This window comes from Theropithecus gelada, chromosome 7a (assembly GCF_003255815.1).
Source record: "Theropithecus gelada isolate Dixy chromosome 7a, Tgel_1.0, whole genome shotgun sequence".
Lineage (NCBI taxonomy): Eukaryota > Metazoa > Chordata > Mammalia > Primates > Cercopithecidae > Theropithecus > Theropithecus gelada.
This window is the reverse complement of record NC_037674.1, coordinates 39,458,947-39,480,727: the sequence shown is the minus strand read 5'-3', so window position 1 is coordinate 39,480,727 and position 21,781 is coordinate 39,458,947. Positions and strand designations below refer to the sequence as shown.

Sequence of the window (21,781 nt, the reverse complement as noted above, 5' to 3'; positions counted from 1 at the left end):
AAAAAAAAAAAAAAAAAAAGAACTTACAAGAACAATAGCAAGCACTCTCAATACACAGAGCCTCTCAGACTAAGAGTCATAAAAATGTTTACAAGGAGAAAAGGGGAGGAAGGTAAGGGAAGTGTTCTTCTAGCACAGGCTTAGCAGAACAACCTCTCCTTCTCCTTTCCAAGTACAATCACTTGGCTACCCTCTCCTACCTAGAATTTAGGCAAGAACCAAGGATAAGCAAAAAGACAACACAGCCAAAATAACTTTATTAATTTTATGTTTTAAATCTTATTTATTTTTTAGACAGAGTCTCACTCTGTTGCCCAGGTTGGAGTATAGCAGGGCACGATCTGGGCTCACTGCAACCTCCACCTTGAGGATTCAAGTGATTCTCCTACCTCAGCATCCTGAATAGCTGGTACTACAGGTGCATACCACTGTGCCTGGCTAATTTATTTGTCAATTTTAATCTTAGGAGTATTCCTTTTAGAACATCATATGAGCCCTATTTATTATAATTACTTGTAAAGGGCCGGATGCGGTGGCTCATGCCTGTGATCCTAGCACTTTGGGAGACCAAGGTGGGCAGATTGCCTGAGCTCAGAAGTTTGAAACCAGCCTGGGCAACATGGTGAAAACCCATCTCTACTAAAAATACAAAAAAACAGTAGCCGGGTGTGACGGCCTGAGCCTGTAGTCCTAGCTACTGGGAGGCTGAGGCAGGAGAATTGCTTGAACCCCGGAGGCGGAGGTTGCAGTGAGCCGAGATCACACCACTGCACTCCTGTCTGGGCGACAGAGGGAGACCCCATCTCCCAAAAAAAAAAAAAAAAAATTGTTTGTAAAAGAAGTTCAGATATTCGCTTTACACACCAATATGATAGAAGAGGCAGGCATACTGACAGGAAAAAAATGACATCAAAGGAAGAGTCAGGAAAACCATAAGCTAGAAAAACATGGAGCCAAGACACAAACACAGTAACATTTGGGAAAGGGAAGTTTTCCACACCTGATGACAGCACGGTTATTTTAGCATAATTTAAGAATTTTTCCTAATGGTTTAGATCTCCTTGTAAAGGTTAAATTATATACTTAATATATGCTATCCAATTTGCGAAGAAAGAGATGTAATATCTGAAAATCTTTCTATTCAAAACAGTTTAAAAACCAGTGCTTAAGGGCTGCCTTTGTGTATCCGGAAAGAACTCAGTTGAACAGAACGACTCATTCCCTCAGTGTTCCAGAGAAGGGACTTTAAAAATAGCATTATGTACCATTTTTAGGCACCAAAATTTTTCATGCAAATAAAAAGAATGCACTTTCAACTTGGAGCAATGGAACTAGATGCTCTAAGCCTAAACAGTACAAACTTTTTTTCTTTTTTAGTAACAGAAAACATAAATATCTATTTGGGTTTGGTCTGATCAGTAGGTATTCTATTTTAATCTTAGGAAATTCAAAGAATGCTGTTTCTTCTTCTTTTTTCATTTGGAGCTAAACAAAAGCAGAGATTATGGTTTACGCATATATGCCTATAGCATAATCAAGTCCCAGATCAGTATTCTAATCATTAAATGTGAATCAAGTATGCAAACAGGGTTGCCACACTGTTAGAAATGAAATCTGATCCCTATCAGGAAAGCTAGAAAGGTGGTAACATAATCTGACTCTGGGGTGGGAGTATAAAACAAACAAGCAAAAAAGTACAGCTGACTCTTGAACAACACAGGTTTGAACTGCACGGGTCCGTTTATACATGAATTTTCCTCTGCCTCTGCCACCCTGAGGCAGCAAGACCAACCGCTCCTCTGCCTCAGCCTACTTACTCAATGTGAGGATGCAACAATGAAAACCTTTATGACGAACCACTTCCATTTAAATGAAAGGTACATACATTTCACTTCCTATGATTTTCTTAATAACATTTTCTTTTCTCTAGCTTACTTTATTGTAAGAATACAGTATATAATACATGTAACATACAAAAGATATGTTAACTGATTAGCTAATTGATTATCTTATCAGTAAGACTTCCAGTCAACAGTAGGTCACTAGTAGGCTATTAGAAAAGTTTTGGGGAAGTTATAAACAAATTTTTGGCTGCGCCTGCATTGTTCGAGGATTAACCATACATATCATGAACATGTTAGGATATTAGGAGTCTCTGAAACAAGCAACCAGTTGAAATATGCATTGGATATTCACATCATGCAGGTCCCACACAAATAATTCAGTTAACAAACATGTTTGGAAATGAAACAAGAAGTATCGCTCATCTAAAATATTTGACTTATTAGAATGCTACTAAAAACCTTTTGCCAGTTTGGGCAACATGACAAAAGCCTGTCTCTATAAAAAATAAAACAAAACAAATACACAAATATTAACCAGGCGTGGTGGTGCCCGCCTGCGGTCCTAGCTACTCAGGAGGTTGAGGTGGGAGGATCACTTGAGCCTGGGAGGTCAAGGCTGCAGTGAGCCATGACCACACACCACTGCACTCCAGCCTTGGGGAAAACAAAAAACAAAAAACAAAAAACAAAACAAAACAAAAAACAGCCTTTTGAAGAACTGTGTATCTTCTACTGAAATTCACGTGATAAAGATGCCAAAACTTATATTAAAACATGCTTTTTTCTTTGAACTCCTGTTAAGAGTAATGGAAAAGCATTCAGGCTCCATCAGAGACTCTGATCATCACTAGATTTATTATTTAAAAATGATATCAGAACATTTAAGTTTCCACAGTCAAATATCTAAAACAACTGGGAAGCTATTCAAGTCCTAAACTAAACGTCTCATTGCAGACATTCCATTTTCGAGATATCTTATGTTCCTTTATTAGAAGTGAAGCAGGTATTGGCTACTTATAAAACTAGTAGGGGAATGAAGTAAATCAGAATCCTCACTATGAACAAGTATGTCCTTAATAAAGATCTACAAGTTCATGTGTATAAAACTCAATCACTGGGTAACTATCACACTAAACTGTTAGGTCAGGTCTTCTTACAATGAAAGATCATATAAATGTTAAGGTCCCAGAGATAGAAAATTCACTTTCTTTTCAATCTTCCATATAACCAAAGAAAATTCATTATTTGCCTTCATATCACTTCTCCTCCAGAAATTTATTTATATTTTCATTTTTTAATAGAGATGAGGTTTTGCTATGTTGCCCAGGCTGGTCTTAAATCCTGGGCTCAAGGAATCCTTCCACCTTGGCCTCCCAAAGTGCTGGGATTACAGGCCTGAGCCACCGTGCCTGGCCTCCTCCAGAAATTTTATCCAAAAAATAATCAGTACCAGAATAAATACTGTATATTCAAATTTCAGGGATGAAGGGAAGTGGAAAATCTCAATTTTTATATTCCTTCTTCTAATCTCCTTTCCTTGTATGTCTTTTCAATTTCCTACCAGTTCTAACGTAAGAGTTGTCCCAAGATCTTACCCTCCACCCTCATCTTTCTCCCTCCTCATCATTCACTCTTTTGAGGATCTCGTTCACATGGAAGTTTCAACTACCACCTCTAGAAAGATGATTCCCGTATGTCCAGTTCTTGTCTTTCCTCAGGTAGGAAAGAAAAGTTCAAGTCACCTCCTGGGTATTTCCCTTTGCATTTCAAATTTAAAGTATCTAAAACCAAAGCTAACTTTTTCCCCAAAGACAATTTTTTCTTTAGAATGGGGTTCTATAATGATGCCATTTTCTTCTCAATCCTTGGACTTGAAACCTCTGACTTGGTCTTCAATCCGCATTTTTTTTTGATACCCGTTATATTTGATCACTAAAATCAGATTTTGTGGACTTCCCTTTTGAAAAGTTTTCGCCTTTCCTTTCCTGCTTTTATTACCTTATGTTCAGTCTTTGCCATTTCATTCTTGAACTAATTTGTGACTGCCTTCTAAAATATTATCTGGTCTCTGCCCACTGCAATTAATTTAATATAATTCCAATTCCAGTAGGTCAGTCTTCCTAAAACATTACTTTGCCCATATCACATCCCTTACACAAAGCTGCCAATGGCTTTTAATTGGCATTAAGATGAAAATCCAGACTCGAATTATTAATGTGTAAGGTCCTCCCAAATCTCTTTCCAAATTACATTTCCAGCCTTATCTTCCATGACTTCTCCAAGAATGTCCTGCTATGGTCCACCAACTTTACTGACTGCCGCTCAAACATACCTTACACTTCCTGCCCAACCATGGGGCCCTTTTTTCCTTTTCTCCTACATAAATCCTGCTTCTTCCAAGATCACTTTATTTATTTATTTTTTTGAGATGGGGTCTTGCTCTGTCACCCAGGCTGGAGTACAGTGGCACGATCTCAGCTCACTGCAACCTCCACCTCCAGGGTTCAAGCAATTCTCCTGCCTCAGCCTCCTGAGTAGCTGGGAGCACAGGTGCACGCCACAGCACCCAGCTAATTTTTTGTATTTTTAGTAGAGACAGGGTTTCACTATGTTGGCCAGGCTGGTCTCAAACTCCTGACCTCAAGTGATCCACCCACCTTGGCCACCCAAAGTGCTAGGATTACAGGTGTGAGCCACTGTGCCCGGCCCAAGATCACTTTAGACAGGGTTTTTCAACAATAGCACTACTGACATTTTGGGCTAAATAATTCCTTGTTGTGAGGGCCTGTCCTGTGTATAGAGTGTTTAGCAGAATCCATGGCCTCTACCCACTAGATAACATCAGCACTCTCAGCTGTGACAACCAAAAATGTCTCCAACCATTTCCAAATGTCTTCTGGGGGGCAAAAGCACCCTCTCTGTTGAGAACGGTGTAGCACCCCTGAACAAAGAATTATCCAGCCCCAAATGTTAACAGTGCCAAGGTTGAGAAACTGTCCTATACCAGTGTTTTTCAAACTGGAGGTTACAGCTTGTTGGTGGATTTGAAATCAATTCAATGTGTTGCAAAGAGCACTGAAAAAGGAAACAACAGAAAAAGTTTCAGGCTGTATTAGAAGTAGTAAGGGCAAGTAATTTAATAAAACTTTTGTTTGTTTTGTACCAGTATGCACATATTTTGGATTATGACACCAAATGCATTTCTTACTCCTAGTCTTGGTCACACAAGGCTACAGGCACTGCTTTAGACACTGGTCTCACACTCCTCTGAGCTCCTGTGACTTAGTATTTCTATCATTCCTCCAGCTGCATTTCTGTTAGTGTTTCAACAGTTTAACTCACCTTCTTAAACAACTGTGTATTTATATCTTACTCCCTAAATCTGAAAGAATCTTGATGGCAGGGCCTGTATTTCATGTACTTTGGAATCCTCCACAAAAGTATTTTACATAAAGTTATGTTCCCAATATTTTTTTTTTCCCCTTTGGTTTTGACTTTAACTCAGCAACTTAACAAAGCCATTTAGGAGGTTCCTAGAACAACTCTTGAGTCCAAACTTGCCTGCAAAGAGATCCTGTGGCTCTTGGTCTTGCTCTTCATGGATCCCATTTTCTTTGGAGCCATTGTTGATGGGAAGAAGGGATGTAGTTCTCTTTGGAGACTGGTGCTTACTCTGAAAACAAAGAGATACTCTGAATAAAACATCACCATGAAAAACAAACCCAACTTGCCTAGAAAGCAGCTTTTAATGCCTCCCTCAGTTGCCACCAGTCAGCCAGTTCAATAAGCAGCAAATCATTATTAGTAAAGTAAGTGCTGCCCAAGTAATGACAGAGCAAAAAGAAGTCCATACATTTTAGGGTTAATTTCTAACAACATGACCTTGCTAAAATGCCCTGCCCCAAAGCACATGATACCAACATGGGTATGTGTACACACAGATAATTTTCAAAAGAACCTGTCCAAATGTATTTCTCTTTCTCTGCTGATGACCTTTATTCTTTCAAATGCTGACTGTGCACATTCTAGTGACCAGGATACAGCACTGGAGTCCAAAATTCAAGCTTTGACACTTTGTAGCCTCAGCTAAACTGTTAACTGAAGCCCAGTTGTGTGGATATTACTGACCCATCTAACACGCAAAGGAAGGTATAACACTACGTTTTAATGCTGTTTAAAAGTATAATTTATCTTTTCATCCTTAACTCACACAAATACAATTTTCAATAACATTCTGTTTTAAGCTAGGAGAATAAAAACTAATCATGCTTAGCCTAGTGGGCACATGGTGAAAATACAGTCAGTCCATGGCCTTTATTCAAAGCTCAGTGATCAGTTGCAAACAAGGGTGGAGTGAGTCCCCAGACCGGTACCAGAGTGAACAAAGCTGGATTGTGCAGAACATGAACTGAAAGTTGAGAATCTGGCTTCAAAAGCTGTGGCATGGTACTGCAGGGTTTTGAAGTCAGACCCTAAGGGCAAATCAGTTAAAAGACCTGGCTTAAGGAACCTTTTATGAAACATTTCCTTAACAAATCTGAGAGAGTTTGTTCCTTGGAGACAGACCTTTTCTGACCCAAAGGAACAAAGTGAAACGACAGATCTATTTGGGTACTCTAAATTTGCAAACAGCTTCATCTAAATATTGGGGACACCTTTCAGAAAATAAACTGTTAGCTGGTCTGAAGCTAGTGAGTTATCTCAATTAACTGTTAACAGTCAGTTACAGATCGAAACCCTTGTTTGTTATTTCCCCACTTCTCGCTACTGCACTTGACTAGTCTTAAAAAAAAATCTTTTTTTGAGAAAAAGAAAAGAAAAAGAAAAGAAACGTACCAATATTTAGACCTATATGAGCAAACAATCCTTCTCCTGGAACTATTCCCTGCTAATGAAGCTTCACGAACACTTAGTTGTATAAGCTTAAAAGTTATTCCAAGTCTGTTAGAGACAGTGGTCCTGTCCTCTAGCTGCTTTAACCATCTTAAAAACAAAACTAAAAAATCACTGCAGAAAGACAGACAGGATAAATACAAAAGCAGCATTTCCCTTTTGCTTCACACATCACCAATCACCATCCACCTTCTTCCACAACTACTTCCTTCCTACACTCTTGTACAGTACATAGATCTTATATGAAGCCACCTGATTTCATTCACTTCCCACTGACACCAGTCATCTCCAAATGGAGATCTATGAGAGATTAAAATCCAGTATACATTAAGGATACATGTATACAAATGTAATTTACTAGTAGCTCACGGGGGAGACTAAAACAACAGAAAAAGGCATAGGTTAGAATATAGTCATTTAAAAAATGCCTAGAAGGACCCATTCCTGTGATATGAATATGAATAAAGCCAACTTTCCATTTCTGATCCACCATTTAACTTGGAAGGTTAATGACTACGAATATTTTCTGGAGCAGTGTTAGAACAGTAGTCTATCTTTCCCTCAAGAGACAGACTCACACGAATGGGATACTGCAGTGAAAACTAGAGTACTAATACCTCTTTTCCTTCACCTAACCCTTTTCAAAAGCCCAAACTGTGGCCACATGTGGTGGCTCACACCTATAAACCTACCACTTTGGGAGGCCAAGGTGAGAGGATTGCTTGAGCCCAGGAGTTGGAGACCAGCCTGAGCAACACAGTGAGGCCCTGTCCCTAGAAAAAATTTTTTTAAAAAGTAGCCTAGCCTGACGGTGTGCACCTGTAGCCCCAGCTACTCTGGAGGCTGAGGTGGGAGGATCACTTGAGCCCAGGAAGTCAAGGTTGCAGTGAGCCATGATCACACCACTGCACTCCAGTCTGGGTGATAGAGCAAGACCCCGTCTCAAAAACAAAACAAACCCGAACTGTAATTAAAACAGACTTATGTTCCCTTAGTAAGCTAGATAACAACTACCTGTGAGAACAGAAAACTGCTCTCAGATATCCTCTGGGACTCCATCCCAAAAATCACACATGGCTGAGTTCTAAGAGAGCTGAATAGACATGACCATACTTACTATCCTAATCTTTTTTCTATAGTTCTCTTACAAAATTAATCTACCTATGTAAAACTCTGTATCCTGTTTTTTCCCCTCTACTACCTGAGCATTTTCTCATGTCATTAAAAAGTGTACAAAAATCCCACTTTTAGTTATTTAACTCTCCATTATATGGATATACGACATAATCATTCCCCTAAGGCTGGACAGTTTCCAGGTTCCACCAAATACTACTGTAAGTCCCATCCTATATATAAATCCACATCTGATTATTTTCTTGGGATAGATTCTTAAGTAGAATTGTTGGACATAAAAGTTTCAAAGGCTCTGCTACACTCCCTTCCAGAAAGACCAACAATTTACATTCCCCCAGAAGCGAGTATGAGTGAGGCATCCACAGCAACACTAAGCATTCTTTTAAAAAATCTTTGCACTGGGCACGGTGGCTCACACCTGTAATCCCAGCACTCTGGGAAGCAGAGGTGAGCAAATAACCTTTGGGAGGCAGAGGCGCCCACATAACCTGAGGTCAGGAGTTTGAGACCAGCCTGGTCAACATGGTGAAACCCTGTCTCTACTAAAAATACAAAAATTAGCTGGGTGTGGTGGCAGGTGCCTGTAATCCCAGCTACTTGGGAGGGTGAGGCAGGGAGAATTGCTTGAATCCAGGAAGCAGAGGTTGCAGTGAGCTATCGAGCCACTGCACTCCAGCCTGGATGACACAGTGAGACTCCATCTCAAAAAAAAAAAAAAAAAAAAAATCTTCACTAGATTGAGTAGTGAAAATTTCTTTCCACTCATTTTGCTGGTCATTTGAACCTATGACTTGTCTTGATGTTCTTCACCTATTTTTCTATGCTAAGCTGGCATTACTTAGTTAGGTGTGCATTTTTCTTTTTCTTTTTAAAAATTGTGTAGTGGTGTGGTCTTGGCAGAGAGGTACTAGAAAGGTATGCCAGAAAGAGAGAGCACTTTTGTTAAGAGCAGGTATTTCTCCACAATTACCAGCCTCAAGCCATTCTAGGCCACTAGCACCATTTTCTTAACTCAGAGAAGGACAGATATGGGCTTGTTGCCCCTCAGAGCTGACGAAGCCATTCACTATTTGAAGTACTGCTGTGATTCTGGGCAACTTCCCTTTAGGTTGTCCAGTTGTGATTCTTCCTCATGTTGCTTAACTGCTCTCTGCTCACACAGAACCCTTACATTACAGTCAAAGGATCTCAAAAGGGGAGGTACTGTTAAAACTCAACTGTATTTAGAGGTCAAATCCAAATTAAATGGTAAGGTAACACGGCTCTTGGAGGATGAGGTAACTAATTTTTGGAGGGAAAATTAGTATACTTTATAGTAAGGCAAGATAGAGTTAAGGAGTTTGTGTGATCACACTAACGTAATAAGACAAGAACAATTAGGAGTAAGTCTGTCCCAGGAGCTAAAGCCAGATGATAAGGGAGCAGCCATGGAGTCTTTAAAAATTACCCTGGAAGAACTTAGCATGAAATACTGTTGGTTTTGCCACCTTTACTTCTAGGAAGAAATGAGTGAGGCGGGACAGCCTATTAGTTTTTATTGTTGCTGCAACAAATTATCACAAATTTAACAGTTTAAACAATGCAAATTATCTTACAGTTCTGAAAAAGTCCAGTGGGTTTTGATGAGTTAAAATCAAGGTGTCAGTCGGGCTGTGTTCCTTTCTGGAGGTTCTAGGAAACAATCTGTTTCCTTGCCCTTTCTGGCTTCTAGGGTTCTTTAGCTCACGGACCACTTCTTCCATCTTCAAAGCCAGCAACACTGCATCTCTTTGTGTCTCTTCCATATCATCTTTCATAGCCTGTCTTACATTTTTAATGATCCTTGTGATTACACTGTCCCGCCCAGATAATCCAGGGTAACTTCCATATCTTAAGATCAGCTGATTAGCAATCTTAATTCCATCTTCAACCTTAACTCCCGCTTGCTACATAACCTAACATACTCACTGGTTCCAGGATTAAGATGTGGACTTCAGCCAGGTGCAGTGGCTCACGCCTGTAATCCCAGCACTTTGGGAGGCCGAGGCGGGTGGATCAGGAAGTCAGAAGTTCGAGACCAGCCTGACCAACATGGTGAAATCCCATCTCTACTAAAAATGCAAAAATTAGCTGGGCATGGTGGCGTGCACCTGTAATCCCAGCTACTCGGGAGGCTGGGGCAGGAGAATCGCTTGAACCCGGGAGGCAGAGGTTGCAGTGATCCAAGATCACGCCACTGCACTCCAGCCTGGGCAACAGGGCAAGACTCCATCTCAAAAAAAAAAAAAAAAAAGATGTGGACTTCTTTGGGAAAAGGACAGGGAGCATTATTCAGCCTACAGCAGACAGTGACTCCTCTCCCACCACGTTTCAAAACTGGCACAGATGCACAAGTATTTGTGCTTGGGAGAATGGACATTCAATGTCCACTGGACTTCAGAATAGGGTGTATCTAACTCTACAAATTAGAGTTTAACTCCATAGCTTAAAGAGTTAAACTAGGGGTTATCTTGGGGTCCATTAGCCACATACTTCAGGGGGTAATCTATGAACTTGGATGGGAATAAAATTATTATAATTTCATTTTCATTAACCTTGAACTGAAATTTGGCATTTCCAATAATCACAGTCAACAAATCATAATAGTAATAGCAGTACGTGAGACTGTAACTGATATTAGGTATTTTTACATGAGATTATGGTTTTTATAGATCTCAAAATCTCATTTATGCTCATCTCTATTTAAGTACATTATTAATGTAAAATTGTTTTAATGTATTAAAATTGTATTTCAATATAATTGGTTTCCTTCATAATTTAATGTATTTTATTTTATACATTTAAAAACATTATTCTGGAGATGTGTCCACAGGCTTTACTCGCCTGCCAATTGGCCCACAGCACAAATAAGGTAAAGAACTTCTGAGACACAGAGTAGAGGGACTAATGAAAATGGAAAAGGGACAGCTGGAAGGATGGGGAAAATAGCATGAAGCTGACCACTGAGCTAGTTAAGGAAAACCATAAGCAAGGCCATTAGAGACCTCATGAGCCCCCAAATTTAGCCTCACATTCTACTGAATTCTCTGGTTTAATTTCCCAACTAAACTTTTTGGGTCTCAACCTAACAAAACTTAGAAGGGCCCAGAAAACTGCAGAAGAGTCACAGTACTAATGGGTGGATTACCTTCTAAATTGAAAAAGCAAACCCAGTTCAAATCTGCTGTGAAAGCAGAATGAAGCTCCAGCTGTCCATGTGACGAAGCACAAGAATAAGCCAGAAAAAGTTGAGCAACAGCTTTTCCTGGAGATGAGATACTTATGGCTACTTGCTCTAGTAACTACCAACTACTCATGATTTATTTATGTCAAAAGTTACTTAAGAGTGCTGAGAAGTTTGAGGACCAAGGAAGAGATATCAGATTTTTTTTTTCTTTTCTCCAGTCCAACCTAATGAACTGCAAATGGCTAAGTTGTCAGAGTGGCCTTACCGCCTAAGTAAACGAAGGGTTGGCAACCCCTTACAGAAACCGGAAGTCTGACTGCAACCTTTATTGTTTCTCTCATAAGCCCCAAACCCTAATTTTTTTTTTTTTTTTTTGAGACAAAGTCTCGCTGTATCCCCCAGGCTGGAGTGCAGCGGTGCAACCTCTGCTTCCCAGGTTCAAATGATTCTCCTGCCTCAGCCTCCTGAGTAGCTGGGATTACAGGCACACACCACCACACCCGGCTAATTTTTATATTTTTAGTAGAGACAGGGTTTCGCCATGTTGGCCAGGCTGGTCTCGAACTCCTGACCTCAGGTGATCCAGCCACCTCAGCCTCCCAAAGTGCTGGGATTACAGGCATGAGCCACCGCGCCCGGCACCAAACCCTAATTTTAAATAAATTTTAAGTCAGGTTGTTATTAGCCATTTTTTTTTTTTTAAGACCGAGTCTTGCTCTGTCACCCAGGTTGGAGTACAGTGACACAATCTTGGCTCACTGCAACCTCTGCCTCCCGGGTTCAAGGGATTCTCCTGTCTCAGCCTTCCAAGTAGCTGGGATTACAGACGTGCGTCGTCACGCCTAGCTAATTTTTGTATTTTTAGTAGACACGGGGTTTCACTATGTTGGCCAGGCTGGTCTTGAACTCCCGACCTCAGGTGATCCACCTGCCTCGGCCTCCCAAAGTGCTGGGATCACAGACATGAGCCACAGCACCTGGCTTATTAGCCATCTTTAAAAGTCTTCTCCCTTTACTCCAAAAGTAGTGTTTTATAATTACTTTTATTAGCTTCTCCTCCATAATTCTGAAAGCTAAGTTAACTGCTAGTACAACAAAATGATCAAGAAATTAATGAGTTTATGTACTTCTGGGAAATCTAAACTTATGAAGAGTAAAACTTTACTATTTGAGCTGAGCACTGAGTCTCTGCATATACCTATTACTTTTTTTAAGAATATATTTACCATATGGTAGAATTTCAACTTCTGATCATTTGACCAGATCTGACCACTTGATGTAATGTTAACTCCAAAAACAAGTGTTTGAGGCAATATCCCTGTAGAAAACACTACACACTAGACTTTTTTACTAATATTAGCTGTAAGTGACTAAACTAGTAAGGAAACAAACTAAGTGATACACCTTTGTTTAAAGATACTGTTACATAGATTCACTTTCAGAAGTCTGATTAAGACCAGAGAAGGGCTAATATCAAGAAACTTAATGAGGATGTGTTACATATTTGGGAACAACCACCATGCATGTTTCACAGAACAGAGAAAGCTGACCCATCAATTTTCTTATGGCTTTTAATAAAACTACCAAACTGTCCAGATCTAAAGAAGTTATCCTGTAAACACTCAAAAAGAAATAAACTGTTTATAGTTAACAATCTTTCCATAAAGCATAAAGAAAAATACCAAGCCCAAACAGTTTTACAGGTGAGTACCACCAATTTTTAAGAAACAGATCATTCCAGTCATATAAACATTCTTGAAATAGAAAGAGTACCATATAATCTTAATTCCTCAAACCATACAATTTTCATGTGAAAGAAACTATAGGTTTATCTTATGAACATAGATATAAAAGAATATATAACAGCAATCCAAACCCAGCAAAGACAATATATTATTAAAAGTGCAAAAAACAACAAATGCTGGCAAGGAAATGGAGAAAGGGGAACACTCATACACTGTGGGTGGGAATGTGAAGTAGCACAGCCATTATGGAAAACAGTATGGAGATTACTAAAATAACTAAAAATAGAACTACCATAGCATCCAGCAACCCCACTACTAGGTATGTATCCAAAAGAAAGGAAATATATCAAAGTATATATATTTCTTCTGCATGCTCATGTTTATTGCAGCACACTATTCACAACAGTCAAGATATGGAATCAACCTAAGTGTCCATGAGTGGATGAATGGATAAAGAATATGTGGTATAGGCTAGGCATGGTGGCTCACACCCGTAATCCCAACACTTTGGGAGGCCAAGGAGGGCGCATCACTTGAGCCCAGGAGTTTGAGACCAGCCTGGGCAATGTGGCAAAACCCCGTCTCTACAAAAAATACAAAAATTAGCTGGGCATAGTGACATGCACCTGTAACCCCAGCTACTTGGGAGGCTATGGTGGGAGGATCACCGGAGCACAGGAGGTCAAGGCTGAAGTGGGCCATGATTGCGCCGCTGCACTCCAGCCTAGGAGACAGAGCAAGAACCTGTGCCAAAAAAAAAAAAAAAAGAACATGTGGTATATATACAAAATGGATTATTATTCAGGCATAAAAAAGAATGAACTCCTGTTATTTACAGCAAAATGGATGGAACTGGAGGTCATTCATTAAGTGAAAGAAGCCAGGCACAAAAAGACAAATGTCAAGTGTTCTCACTCATCTGTGGGAGCCAAAATCATGGACCTCATGGAGATAGAGGGTACAATGGTGACTACCAGAAGCTGAGAAGAGAAGGCAGGGCAGGATGAGGAGAAGTTGGTTAATAGGTACAAAAATACAGTTAGACAGAAGGAATAAGTTCTAGTATTTGATAGCATAGTAAGAAGATTATAGTTAGCAATAATTTATCGTATATTTCAAGAGCTAGAAGAGAAGAATTCTAATGTTCTCAACAAAAAGATAAATGCTTGAGGTGATGAATATCCCAAATACCTTGATTTGATCATTACACATTGTATACAGGTATCAAAATACCATGTGTATCCCAAAAACATGTACAATAAAAAGATATCAATAAAAAATACAAAAAAGACAATATACCATAATCATGTTGAGTCCATTCCAGTAAAGCAGCTCACGGTATAACAGATTTAAGACAGAAACCCCATAACCAAGGGATGTCAAAAAATAATAAAATTCGATATTTTATAATTCTTATCAAAACAGCAACAGAAGGAAACTTTTTTAAAAAACGTGATATCTACAAAAAATCTTTAACAAGCATCATTCTTAAAATTTTTTTTTTATTTTTATGTTTAGTTGAAAATTGTACATGTTTATGGGATTCTGAGTGATATTTCAATATATGCATACAATGTACAATGATCAAATCAGGATAATGAGTGTATCTAACACCTCAAACATTTATCATTTCTTCGTGCTGTAAACATTCAAAATCCTCTCTTTCAGCTTTTTGAAAATATACAATAAATATAGTTAACCACATTCACTCTACAGTGCTACAGAACAAGAGAGCTCATTTCTCTTATCTAGCGGTAATTTGGTATCTGTTACCAGAGGTTGATTAGGATACAAAATTAAACAGGTTTTAAAAAGCTGAGGTGGGACCATAAAATGGTGCAGCTACCATGCAAAGCAGTATGGAAGTTCTTCAAACAATTGAGAATAGAACTACCACAAGATCCAGGAATTGCACTTCTGGGTATATATCCAAAAGATTTAAAAGCAGGATTTTGAGGAGATATTTGCACGCTCATATTGACATCAGCACTATCTACAATCGCCAAGAGGAGGAAGCAAACTCAAATGTCCACTGGCAGAAAAATAAAATGTGCTATATACATTCAATGCAATATTATTCAGCCTTAAAAAGAGGAAAATCTTGTCACATGTTATAACACGGATGAACCTTGAGGACACTGTGCTAAGTAAAATAAGCCAGTCACAAAACAAATACTGTCTGACTCCAACTTATATGAGGTATCGAAAACATACAAATTGACAGAAACAAAGTCAGAATGGTGATGGATTACCAGGGACTGTGGGAGCTGTTAATAAGTATAGAGTTTCAAATTTGCAAAATGAGGAAGTTCTGGATCTCTGTTTCACAATAATGTGAATATACTTAGCGCTGCTAAACTATACACTTAAAAATGATTAAGAGGGTAAATTTTGTTATGTGAATTCTACCTCAATTTTTTCAAAAAGATTTTTTTTTGGGCCAAGCGTGGTGATTCACGCCTATAATTCGAGCACTTTGGGAGGCCAAGGTGGGAGGATCACTTGAGCCCAGTAGTTAAGAGACCAGTCTGGGCAACATAGGGAGACACCATCTCTACAAAAAAATAAATAAATGAAAAATTAGCTGGGCATGCTGGCACATGCTACTCAGGAGGCTGAGGTGAGAGGATCACTTAGCCCAAGAGGTAGAGGCTGCAGGGAGCCATGATTGCACCACTGCACTCTAGCCTGGGAGACAGACAAAAACCTTGTATTTATCAACAAATAAAAAGCTTTCGCCTCCTCTCGCAAGATGTTACAGTGATCACAGATTTAGGAGTAGTTTCTGAAAAGACCATGTCCTTTCCTGCCTAAACGCTAATACATAACTTATATAACTCTCTAAACTATTTGTAGTTTTAAAGCAATGACTTCAAATTTATTTCAGCAATTTTTTTGAGTCTCTCTTTTTTTTTTTTTTTTTTTTTGAGATGGAGTTTTGCTCTGTTGCCTAGGCTGGAGTGCCCTGGCATGATCTCGGCTCACTGCAAGCTCCAACTCCCAGGTTCAAGCCAAGCGATTCTCTTGCCTCAGCCTTCCCAGCAGCTAGGATTACAGGCATGTGCCACCACGCCAGGCTAATTTCTGTGTTTTTAGTAGAAACAGGGTTTCACCATTTTGGCCAGGCTGGTCTAGAACTCCTGACCTTGTGATCTGCCTGCCTCAGCCTGTCAAAATGCTGGGATAATAAGCATGAGCCACTGCGCCTGGTCAAGTCTCTCCAATTGAAGTAACTGGTTTATAGATTCTGAGATGCATGTCTAAGGCTGCTCTTTCAATTATAATGAAACCACATTTTAATTACTGAACTAACAAAGCCTCTTGGGCTGTAAAAAAGAGCAGATGGGATGATTAACAGCAGCAGTTGTTGTATCAATGCCCAGGAAATTACGGGCATACCATAAATTAGTTTTAACTTTACATGCCTCAACTTCAAAATTCTTCAATGCTCCTCTCTGTCTCCAACATGCAACAAAATAAAAGATGAAGATTAACTTAAATTAGTAAAATGCTATTGAAGTCGGCCGGGCATGGTGGCTCACGCCTGTAATCCCAGCACTTGGGATGCCAAGGCGGGCAGATCCCTTGATGTCAGGAGTTCCTGACCAGCCTGGCCAACATGGTAAAACCCTGTCTCTATTAAAAATACAAAAGTTGGCCAGGCATGGTAGTGCGTGCCTGTAACCCCAGCTACTCAGGAGGCTGAGGTAGGAGAATCGCTTGAACCCAGGAGGTAGAGGCTGCAGTGAGCTGAGATTGTACCACTGCACTTCAGCCTGAACAAAAAGAGTGAGACTCCGTCTCAGAAAAATGAAGTCATTAAGTGTCTATTTGATGGCTTTTAGCTAATCAAATAAATGTTACCAGTTTTGTTGTTGTTTTGAGATGGGGCTTCACTTTTTCGCCCAGGCTAGAGTGCAGTGGTGCAATTCTGCCTCACTACAGCTTCAAGCTCCTGGGCTCAAGTGATCCTCCCACCTCAGCCTCACAAGTAGGTGGGACTACAGACTTACGCCACCATGCCAGGTTATTAATAGTTTTGACTTTGATCAACTGTGTTACCCATTTTTAAGGTTAACTTTTCTAATCCACTATTAGATGTTGTGGGGTTTTTTTGAGTAATTCCAGTTTACAAAATGCTCACCAACAAATACATCTCATGCCCTCAAAAAGTAAGCACTCTTTAAACGTTTATTATGGAGGGAACTCTTCTAAGCACTTTACGGCACTTTAATTTAATCTTCACAATAGTGGTAGAGGTGAATACTAGTATTACTCACTTTTTACAGGTGAGGAAACTGTAGAGAGTAATTAAGTACCATGTCCAGGGATAAGCTAGCCTGCCGTAGAGCCTAGATTTAAAACAGACTTCAAAGCCCACACTCTTACTTTGTTCTTCAATGTTGTTCTTTAAAATACCACAAGTGCTACAATCCTCTATCTTCTTTGGCTCACAACTAAAGTATTTATTGGATTACAATTTGTTCTTTATGGTTGTTTAACAAGACAGTTAAACTAGTGAGTTATCTTGGGGTCTTGGCATCCCGAAGATTAACATCAGGATGGGCAGCTTGAAAAATGGCTTACAGGTGGCATTTTAGTTTCTTTAGCAACTCAATTTTCCTAGGTCATACCTAAATAAAAATAATTATGCTTTCTGCGGTAGAACAAGGTCATTCTGACCTCCTCACCCCCCTTTTGGCTGGAAATTAGGCAAAGGATTTTTACAGTCTTACAAAAAAGAGGTATTGATAACTCCATAAAGTATGGTAAGATGAATCAAACTGAAGCCTCTTACATTTATTTTATAAATTTCTATTTTTTTTTTTTTTTTTTTTGAGACAGAGTCTTGCTCTGTTACCTGGGTAGAGCACAGTGGCACAATCTCGGCTCACTGCAACCTCTGCCTCCCGGGTTCAAGTGATTCTTGTGCCTCAGCCTCCCTAGCTGGGATTACAGGCACGTGCCACCATGCTCGCATAATATCTGTATTTTTAGTAGAGACGAGGTTTTGCCATGTTGGCCAGGCTGGTCTCAAACTCCTAGCCTCAAGTGATCCTCCGGCTTCGGCCTCCCAAAGTGCTGGGATTACAGGTGTGAGCCACGGCACCTGGCCACTGCTTTAGGTAACTCTAGAAAGTAACTCCTCACCCTTCCAGGTTCCTTTTTGGAAAATAAATCAACATTTGCCTACGTGACCAATCACTTTCAGTGTCAGAGTTTCTGTTTTCATATTCTCAGTCTGTATATCATTCCAGCAGTTGCCAACAGTGGCTGTCTTCCATGACTTATAGGAGAATTACTAAAGGAATAGACTAAATATTTATTTTAAATAACAACAGAAAGACTAAATTAGCAGCAAGAATTATTTCTCAGGAATTCACCTGCAATCCCAGCTACTTAGGAGGAAGGGAGGATCTATTGAGCCCAAAAGTTCAAGACAAGCCTGGGCAATACAGGGAGACTATGTCTCTAAAAACAAACAAAAAGTTTTTCCTGTTTTGTGACAGTCACAAAGATTTATTATTTCTCAGAATAACAGACTTCATTTGACAGTTTTAGTTGTTATATTAGAATTATCAAGCATCTTATGAGCTGAGATTACAGACTCAATTTCTGAATACAGGACAGGGAAAATCTGACATAAATGAGGAAAGCCTCAAACTTTTTCAGACCACATGTTGCATAACGAATTTACAGCTGCTTTATTTCGTTGGTTACACATTGAGTACTATCATGAGAAGCATCCAAATAGATAAATTCACAGACCCAGCAATGAATTTTACAGCCTGGAATAACCTATACCAAGTGGTATGAGTAAATATTCTCATCAAACAGCCCAAAACACCTCCACTGGTTCCAATAACTGATTACTGATTTCCACATCACAAAGATTAGTTTTTTCCAATACCTCTTTTTTTTTTTTTTTTTTTTTTTTTTTTGAGACCCGGATATTTATTATTGAGGCAGAAGAATAGGGTCAGCAGGCAGGGAACTTAAGGGCAATTCATGCTGAATCAAGGAAAAACACCAAGGTTTGGGGGCAGGGAATCTGAGGTCAATTTATGTTAACTTTCTAAAAGAGAAAACACCAAGGTCTGGGGGCAAGGAATCTAAGGCCAATTCGTGCTGACTTCCCAAAGCTGAATTCCCAAAAGGAACCCCCTGGGTCTAGGGGCAGGGAACCTAGGGCCAATTAAGGCCAACTTCCTAAAGCTAAACCAAAAGGAAAAACCCCATCTCCCCACGCTGGAGTGGCAAAGGATCAAAGGCTACTATCCCTGCAACCCTCCCCTTCCACATCTCAGATGGAAAGGGAGAGTGCCTTAGCCTGGCCACAGGCCAAGCAGGGACCATCGTTCATCTGTACAGGACACCAGTTCACCTCGGCCTTTAATTAGCCACAGACCAAATCCTTCATCCAGATAAGGGGTAACCCATAGGAACCACAAAAGGAGCACTCAAAACCCAGAAAACTTTGTAAGTGGGCTCTTGAGCCCCCTGCTCCGGGCCACTCCCACCCTGTGGGGTGCTTTCTCGCTTTAATAAATTCCTGCTTTCGCTGCTTCGTTTGTGTTTCATTCCTTTGTTATTTTGTGCGTTTTGTCCAATTATTTGTTCAAAATGCCAAGAACCTCGACAACTTACACTCAAGGGCCTCCTACCGGTAACATTACGGGAAACACCATTTCCTCCTCACATTTCAGATTTGCTTCCAGTAAGGTAGGTACTTGGGCACTTGAACGCATCCCTTTAAAAAGGAGAAAGCTTTCTGATCTATGTAGTGATTTATCTGGCAGTGCCTTCTCTCCATCAGCCTCTGGCCTTATTTTCCTGAAGATCAGATGAATCAACATAACTTTTGTAAACTAAGATCCAGAAAGGGCCTTTGGTTATTATCAGTAAATGCTGCGCTAAAGAAAGAATTGGTGGGCGGGTCACCACCCCAGCTACTCTACACAACGCTATTCATCTTAGAAGCAGTAAGACGGGGGAAAGGTTTGCATCCCATTTGCTTATTCGGTCCTACTAAATCAGCCTTGGCAGGACACGACCTGCAAAATAACCCCGTGGATCCGTGGAGTCACCATACTGCAGGGTCAAAGGACGGCGTCGGCGGCTCTCCGCTGTTAGGGACCTAGCCGCGGAAGGCACCACAACCCTCATTCTTTACTCTTCCCGCCTAGGGGCCGGGAAGCCAAGCCTACCGCTCTGAGCACATCCAGGGTCCCCGGGCCCGCACTGCTGACACCGAGGCAAGGTCTCACCAGGCCCACTCTGCCCAACCTCCCCGATTCTCGCTTAGCTTCTCTTCCCTTTCGGGGTGCCCTCCCGCCTGCTACCCCGAGGGATGCGAACTCACGACCACCGCGGCGCCGGTGAAAATGTCCTCCCCCTCGGTGTCGCTGTCCCCAGCCTCGGGTTCTGACCCCCCGGCCGCCCCCTCGGACTCCGGCTCCAGGCCGGGGAAAGGCGGAGGGAGTCTCTCCGAAGCGCTACAGCCACCACCACCCGACGCCATCTTCCTCCACCCGCGGCGGAAGCCGCAACAACAACTTTATCGAGAGATAGCGCCGTGAGCAAAGCGATCCAACGGTGCGAGGAGTGGGAGGGCCGCAAGGGACCCGTGGGATCCAAGGGGCGGAGGCGCAGGGGCGGGGCCTAGGCGCCGGGGGCGGGGCGGCACCCGGCCAGCTGAGGCTGCCCGGCAAATCCGAGGCCTGGATCGCGATGCTGAGATATTAATGAGTGGGGCCAAAGGGGCAGAAAAGTAGGAGTTAGGGGCTGCTCTGGTTCCTAGGGCCCTTTGTGCTCTGGATAGCTTTATCCAACAGGCTTCTAAGAGTTCGTCTGAATGAAGGAGTGTAACTAAAATGTTTGAAAACCTCTACATGCCATCTACCCATGCCGAGCACAATGCCCTCACAGAAGTCAGCACGAATTGGCCTTAGATTCCTCGACCCCAAAAATAAATATTTCGATTGAGGTATCTGAACAAGACTGGAAGAAAGCTTCACCATTTATTCCTTGAGCAACATTCAGTTAATTCATTAAGAAATACAGATATTGAGCATCTACTGGCAACTTGCTGAGTTTCAGATACAGAAATAAGGAAGGCATTTAATCGACAGTTCAACATGTTCAATGCTATGGTGTGCTGTGGGAGCACAGGGAAAGAGATTATCAATTCTACTTGGAGAAGTCGGGAGGCCTCACAGAGGAAGTTAGACCTCAGTGTCCTAGATTTGGCTGGAAAAATGTTAGGATTATCCTCTCAATTGCTGTGGAGTAAGTGGAGTGGCATAGACAGCAGGGAAATTATTAGACCCTGATCAAAATTTCCCTGGGACCTAAGCAATTCATTGTCTGGTGATCCTAAAGCCTATATTAACTAGACAAACAGGACTGGAGTTTAAAGATAAATGGGCATGTTAGCATGGGACAATTCTGCAAGATAATCCTGTCTTCTCAATAGAGATGACATTTGTCACCATCTTTGACTAGAAGTTTAGTTAGTTTGGTTGTAACTGCAAATTCAGGGATGGACTCCCTCACAGGTCAAGTGAGCTGTTTGAAGGCAGGGGCAGCGTTTTATCTTTGTATCTTCCATGCCTATGGATCACCTATGACAAATTAGTACCTATAAATTTAATCGGAGGGATGGATGAAATAAAATCGATTTTGTTACTGGCATCCATTACACCCACGAACACCAGAGGGCTTAAGATACACTTTTTTTTTTTCCTTCGAGAGAAGTCTCGCTTTTCTCCCCCAGGCTTGAGTGCAATGGCTCGATCTCTGCTCACTGCAACCTCCGCCTCCCGAGTTCAAACGATTCTCCTGCCTCTGCCTTCCAAGTAGCTGGGATTAAGGTCCCTGCCACCACGCCTGGCTAATTTTTGTATTTCTTAGTAGAGACGGGGTTTGCCCATGTTGGCCAGGCTGGTCTCGAACTCCTG

At 40.9% G+C, this 21,781-nt stretch overlaps 1 protein-coding gene across 3 annotated transcripts in view; it reads right to left on the bottom strand.

The window, feature by feature from the left end:
- SNX1 (sorting nexin 1) overlaps positions 1-20,468 on the bottom strand; it is a 43,419-nt gene extending 22,951 nt beyond the window's left edge. For 2 of the 3 annotated variants that reach the window (XM_025390432.1, XM_025390433.1), the window contains exons 1-2: positions 20,185-20,468; positions 5,406-5,517 (exon numbers count right to left, since the gene is read on the bottom strand). In XM_025390432.1, the coding sequence (XP_025246217.1) occupies positions 5,406-5,517; positions 20,185-20,343 (271 nt within the window). In that variant the 5' untranslated portion in view covers positions 20,344-20,468. The remainder of the gene's footprint in view (positions 1-5,405; positions 5,518-20,184) is intronic. The other variant, XM_025390434.1, reaches the window with a different exon arrangement.
- Positions 20,469-21,781: the final 1,313 nt, after the last annotated feature.